The sequence below is a fragment of the Neovison vison genome, chromosome 8, assembly GCF_020171115.1.
Source record: "Neovison vison isolate M4711 chromosome 8, ASM_NN_V1, whole genome shotgun sequence".
In the NCBI taxonomy this organism is placed as follows: domain Eukaryota; kingdom Metazoa; phylum Chordata; class Mammalia; order Carnivora; family Mustelidae; genus Neogale; species Neogale vison.
In genome coordinates, this window is record NC_058098.1 from 125,678,282 (window position 1) to 125,684,484 (window position 6,203).

Here is a 6,203-nt window from a genome sequence, read left to right on the forward strand (position 1 = left end):
CTGCGCCGCGACAGACGACAAGCTAGAACCCCACCAGCCACCACTGCGACCCCGAGCCCGGGACAACTGCGCTGCCGAGCCCAGCCCCGCGGAGAAATAACCGGGGTACCCGGGTTGGGGCGCTGGTGGGCGGGTCGGAAGTAGCGAACCACACCGAAGCGCTTCTCGGTGACGGGCAGATATTGCAGCCAATAGCTAGGCACGTCGCCTTTCCGTCCCGCCTTCCCCCGCGCCCGTTGACTGGCCGCCGCTCCGCTCGCCGGCCTTTGGCCCAGTGCCACGCTGCTTTCCGAGTGCCGGCTTGCGTTCTGCTCACGCTTGGACCATCGCCTTCCCCTAAGCACTCTGTGTGTCTTCCCAGCCAACACGACTGGACGTTAAACACCCCTCCCTCGCCTCCAGTCCTTCTTCAGGGACCCCCCCACCCCTACCGCCGGCCCCGTGGCCTAAACCACTGCGCAGGGAGTGGCCGGAAAGGGCACTTGGCCTTATGTATCCCGTAAGGACTAGTATTTGTGGAGGTTGTCCTTAGGAAGGAGGCCAAAATGCGGAAAAGGCCGCTTTAAACGCGTTAAATCCGCTGGATCAGTGCCCATAGTTCGCGGGGATGCTGGTCAGGGGTAAGGACCCGCTGACCTCATTGATCCTTGTTAACTTAGATCCATGGCTCTGCGTCCCGCAGGTGTTTGGGTTCGGTTTATAATCTCGGGTGACTCTGGAGCAAACCATTGGTATAACTAGAAAATTGTGAGCAGTGGTTTTAACAAACTCAATAACCTGCTGTATGAATTGCGATTTTCTAGGATTCTATTTTCCTCTTTGAATACTGGTGGCTATTACATGATGGACCACCATTTTCCCTACTTCCAAAGTGCACGCGCTGAAAACTGTCCGAAGTGTCTAAGGAGACTTGTATTTGCAGGCCTTCCCAAAGGTAGCCAGAGTGAGTCGTCTCAACTGTAGTTCCCCTTTTCAGAGCGGAGGGAGCATGAGCCATCTGCAGAACTTGCTGTTGGATACTCTGCTGGGAACAAAGCATGTTGACAGTGCAGCCCTCATCAAGCTCCAAGAACGAAGCTTGTGTGTAGCATCACCAGGATTTAGTGTAAGGAAAAGCAAGTTTGGGCATTACCTTTTTTTTTTAAGATTTTATTTATTTATTTATTTATTTGACAGAAAGAGACACAGTGAGAGAGGGAACACAAGCAAGGGGAAGTGAGAGAGGGAGAAGCAGGCTCCAACCCAGGACCCTGGGATCATGACCAGAGCCGAAACGCAGACGTTTAATTAACCAACTGAGCCACCCAGGCACCCCAGGCATAAGCATTTTATCAAAAGTTTTTCTGTAAATAGCCATAGTAAACATTTTAGATTTCTGGGCCATGTGGCCTGAGTCACAACTACACAACTACTATGCAGTTTGAGTGGGAAAACAGGCATACATAAAAGAATGGGTGTGACCATGTTCCAACAAATCTTTATTTATGAACACTGAAATTTGAATTTCATGCAACTTTTACGTATCACAAAATATTATTCTATTGCCTTTTTTCCGATGACTTAAAAATGTAAAAACTATTCTTAGCTGGCAGGCCTACAGACAGTGGGCCAAAATTCGGCCAGCTTGTATAGTTTACCCACTCATACTCTATTTCTGCAGATAATGCCTCATGACATCCGAACACTTGTGAATGGATTCGCCAAGAACCCTTTGCAAACTAGAAGAGAAGGATTGTATTTCAAGGAAAAGGACTACAAATGTATCCGAGCTGATGACTATTCACTTTATGCTAAGAATGTGAGTGTTCACAATTTGAAGACAGCTAGGTAAAAAACCTTGAGAAAAGAATTTGATTCCAATCTGCTGTGTCCCCTGATCCTATTTATAAAAAAAACCTAACCCCATTACTGCAGTGACAATGTCTGAGACAGCGGTCTAGTACTTAGGAAGACCTGTGTAAAATAAAGTAGGAACAGGGAGCCTACCTGAGAAACATTCATTCCCAAAATCTATCAACAGAAACCTGCCTGAAGTATCTCTTTTCACTATTCTATATTCTACATGCCCCTTTTAAAAAAGAAAGAAAGATAACATTCTTATGCTTAACACCTCTCCTAGCTCTATTGCCTATAGGGAAATAAGAAGATAAAATTCACATTTACTGGATGGCCTATCTTGTGGGTTAAGCACACTTCATCTGCATTCTAAAGTAGCCTCATTTTACTGGAACAAGGAAACAGAGCATTTGCAAGGTTAAGTAAGTCTTCTTTAGTCATGCTGCAGGAAATGGAGTGCTGGGATTCAAGCCCAGAGATGCCCAATTCCAAAATCTATTACTTTCTCATTTTTAAAAAATATTTTATTGGGGCGCCTGGGTGGCTCAGTAGGTTGAATGTGTGCCTTCTGCTTGGGTCTTGATTCCAGGGTCCTGGGATAGAGGCCGGCATCGGGCTTCCTGCTCAGCAGAGAGCGGGCTTCTCCCTCTCCCTTTGCCTGCCATTCTGCCTACTTGTGCTCTTTCCCTCTCTGTCAAATAAATAAATGAAATCTTTAAAAAAATGTATTTATTTGTCAGAGAGAGACACACAGATAGCCAGTGAGCGTGAGGAGGGAGAAGGAAAAGCAGACTCCTGCTGGACTCCCACTGAGCAGGGAGCCTGACACAGGGCTTGATCCCTGCACTCTGGGATCATGACCTGAGCTGAAGGCAGACTTGCCACCCAGGCGCCCCTGTTATACCAGTTGTTCTCACTGGGATGGGGTATATTCCAATCAGTGGAACTTTTTCAAAATACACATGCTGTTATTACAAGTCTGATATTTTCTAAGCAGACAACTAAATTAGTGGGGAAAAAGTGAAGAGTCCAGGGACGCCTGGGTGGCTCAGTTGGTTAAGCAGCTGCCTTCAGCTCAGGTCATGATCCCAGCGTCCTGGGATCGAGTCCCACATCGGGCTCCTTGCTCGGCAGGGAGCCTGCTTCTCCCTCTGCCTCTCCCTGCCTCTCTGTCTGCCTGTGCTCGCTCTCTCTCCCTCTCTCTCTGACAAATAAATAAATAAAATCTTTAAAAAAAAAAAAAAAAAGTGAAGAGTCCAAAACTAGATATGAGTATATGGAAGTAAAAAAATGGCACAAAATGTGACTGGAGTGTAATTGCTAGTCCTGTGACTTGAACTGAAAGTAGGGCATTCTGTTTTACTCTTATCCAGGAAGACACTGGTGTGGTTGTTGTGAAGACACATCTGTACCTTCTGGTGGCAACTTACATTGAAGGCATGTATCCTAGTGTCTGTGTGGAAGCCACGGAGAAGCTGGGTAAGTTTGTCTCCCCACGCCTGTCTTTGTTCCCTATGACAAAGATCTGACTGCCAGTCACTGAGAGCCAATAGAAACCACGCAGGGTAGAAAGGAGGGATTTATTGGAAGGATGTTGGGTTACTTACAGATTCACTGGAACAACGGAGTGGAACGGAGCCACAGTGAAAATGGACTCCAGGGACAGGAATACTGCTAGAATGCTTCTCTAGTCTCTGTTTCTAAGAGGGTCAGTTTTGCTCTGTCCCATTGCAAAGCCTTCTTTCCTGGCTGGTATCATGGCCAAGCCTCACATTGTGCCTCTTAATCTCTTTTAAGACCCTGATTTGACAAGTCTTGGGTCATATAGTTTACCCCTTTATCAGTCATTCCACACTACCCCACCATCTATTAGCTGTTGGGGGGCTAAGGGTGAGTAAGGCAGCAGGGTGTAAAAAAAAAAAAAAAAAAAGTAAAACCAGAAATTTAGCTGCTGGGGGTCACTCTATGTAAAGGACCCTTTACAGGAAAAGAAATTACTGAGCCCTGCAGCTCCCTTGTTGAGGTCTACTGCATTCCCCTTCCAAGTCTTTATGTCTTTGAATGAAGATCTAATGTAGGACTAACTGGAAAATTGTATCTATGAAAGTTGAGTTTGATGATGATAAATTATATTTTAGATTTTTTTTTATTTTTTTATTTTATTATTTTTTTTTAAAGATTTTATTTATTTGACAGAGAGAGATCACAAGCAGGCAGAGAGGCAGGCAGAGAGAGAGGAGGAAGCAGGCTCCCTGCTGAGCAGAGACCCCCCTATGCGGGACTCAATCCCAGGACCCTGAGATCATGACCTGAGCCGAAGGCAGAGGCCCAACCTACTGAGCCACCCAGGCGCCCCTATATTTTAGATTTTTTAATGTAAACTTAAATTCCTAAAAAAAAAAAAAATTGCTGGAGTTGCTTAAACAGTCCTTTAAGATAGTAGAAGCCCCTACTTCTACTAGTGAGGAAAGCAGCCATTCTTTCATTCGCCTGGGTGGCTCAGTGGGTTAAGCCGCTGTCTTCGGCTCAGGTCATGATCTCAGGGTCCTGGGATCGAGACCCACATCGGGCTCTCTGCTCGACAGGGAGCCTGGTTCCTCCTCTCTCTCTCTGCCTGCCTCTCTGCCTACTTGTGATCTCTCTCTGTCAAATAAATAAATAAAATCTTTAAAAGAAAAGAAATATTCAGTGACAATCTCCTATGGGTGCTATACTATCCTAATAAAGCAAGAAAATCAAAGCTGTAAACAGATAGTCTCTACCTTCCATGCCTCTATACATGCTGCCCTATCTGTAGTGTCCCTTTCTGTCCCTGCCCTTTCACATCCAGTTGTCAAATTCTTTTTTTTTTCCCCTAAAGATTTTTTTTATTTATTTGAGAGAGAAAAAAATGAGCAGGGGGTAAGGGTAGAGGGAAAAGCAGACTTCTCGCTAAGCAGGAAGTGAGATGTAGGACTCAGTTCCAGGACCCTGAGATCACAATCCCAGCCAAAAGCAAATGCTTGACCGACTGAGCCACCCAGGGGCCCTTAGTTGTCAAATGCTTAACCATCATTGAAGATGCAAGTGAAATCTTCAGCTTCTCTCCACTATGCTACCTATTTTATGCATACCCTTATAACTAGAGTTCTTGTTTATTGTTAGAGCCACTAGAGTTGTTTGTTTACCTGGACTGTGAGCCCCTAGAAGATAAGAATTGTGTTTTAATCTCCTGTCTCTGGTACCTAAGAGTGTCTACTGTTGAAAAGGCAATTCGTATATGTATGATGAACAAATAAATGAGTGACCTCTGCCTAGCAGAATCAGGGAAGTCTCCAAAGAAATGAATCTTAAAAAATTAACGGAGAAGTTAAGTATCATCACAGAAAAAAATACACACATAAATGTATGTATGCACAGACCTTCCCAGTTGTTAACAGTTTCCTGGCATGGAATGTCATAAACCATGCTACATAGCTGGCAATAAGGTATTCTAAGAGTGAATAGGACGGAGCCTGGACAGGACACAACTTTGGAAGCATCTAATAGAAGGAGTGAACTCCAACCTGGGAGAAACAGGCAATTGCAATACCAAGGACCTTTTCTGAGCAAGTGTCCAAAGTTTGAGGGAGGTTCAGTTTCAATAGACTAGGGCTGGAGCAGGAAGACAAAATGGAGACCTGTAGAGTGGGGCTAATTATCTAATTAAAGGTATTCAGAAAATGAGGCTAGGAAAATGGGAAGTTAGGCTGTCAAGAGGCCAGAATCTGTCCTTTCAGCCTGGGCCCAGGGCTAATTCCCCAGGTCTCCTTTGGAGACCAGGGAACTTGTCCGACCACTGTAAGGTTGATTCTGTGGCTGGCAGTAAAGGTTGAGACTCCTGTTAGGACCACAAAAGGCTCCAAAGAGTGTGTACTGCTTAGAAGGACATAGCTGGAATCATACTACTAAAATCCCACTGCTTGGGAAGGGCTAGGCTGATCTTGGAAGTGGCTGGATTCTCATGAGGGATGGTTGAGGCTGAAACCTACTCAGGAGCCAGTTACTTGTCTCATTACTTCTGTTTCCTTCACTTGTTTTTCTCATAATTGTATTTCTGTCAAAACATTCTACATGATAATTATAGAAATTTTAAGAAAGAGAATTATGACTATTTAAAAATGTTTAATTGTGAAAGATTCTAGGAGATATATGTATGTTTGAGAGCAGGGAGTGAGTCTTAACTATTCAGTCATTCTTGTATTTCCAGAATCTAGCACATGGTAGTCACTCCCAATGTCTGTGGAATAAATATAATGAAGCACTTTGTGGTGATAATTTGTTGCTCACAAATAACCACCATGTTCTTTTCCTTTTCAGGAGAATATCTAAGAAGAAAAGGAAATTAA

The 6,203-nt window shown here is 44.5% G+C and overlaps 1 protein-coding gene across 1 annotated transcript; it reads left to right on the forward strand.

Moving 5' to 3' along the window:
* The first annotated feature begins 988 nt into the window (after nt 1-988).
* PFN4 (profilin family member 4) lies at nt 989-6,203 on the forward strand. The gene is made up of 4 exons (XM_044262544.1): nt 989-1,105; nt 1,661-1,798; nt 3,210-3,315; nt 6,175-6,203. The coding sequence occupies exons 1-4, from the start codon at nt 989-991 to the stop codon at nt 6,201-6,203; spliced, it is 390 nt and encodes a 129-aa protein (XP_044118479.1).

Bases quoted from the DNA above. Each gene is read 5' to 3' on its own strand.
- PFN4 (XM_044262544.1), top strand. From the start codon at position 989: ATGAGCCATCTGCAGAACTTGCTGTTGGATACTCTGCTGGGAACAAAG. The intron at 1,799-3,209 runs GTGAGTGTTCAC...ACTCTTATCCAG, and splicing joins ATTCACTTTATGCTAAGAAT to GAAGACACTGGTGTGGTTGT. The intron at 3,316-6,174 runs GTAAGTTTGTCT...TTTCCTTTTCAG, and splicing joins GGAAGCCACGGAGAAGCTGG to GAGAATATCTAAGAAGAAAA.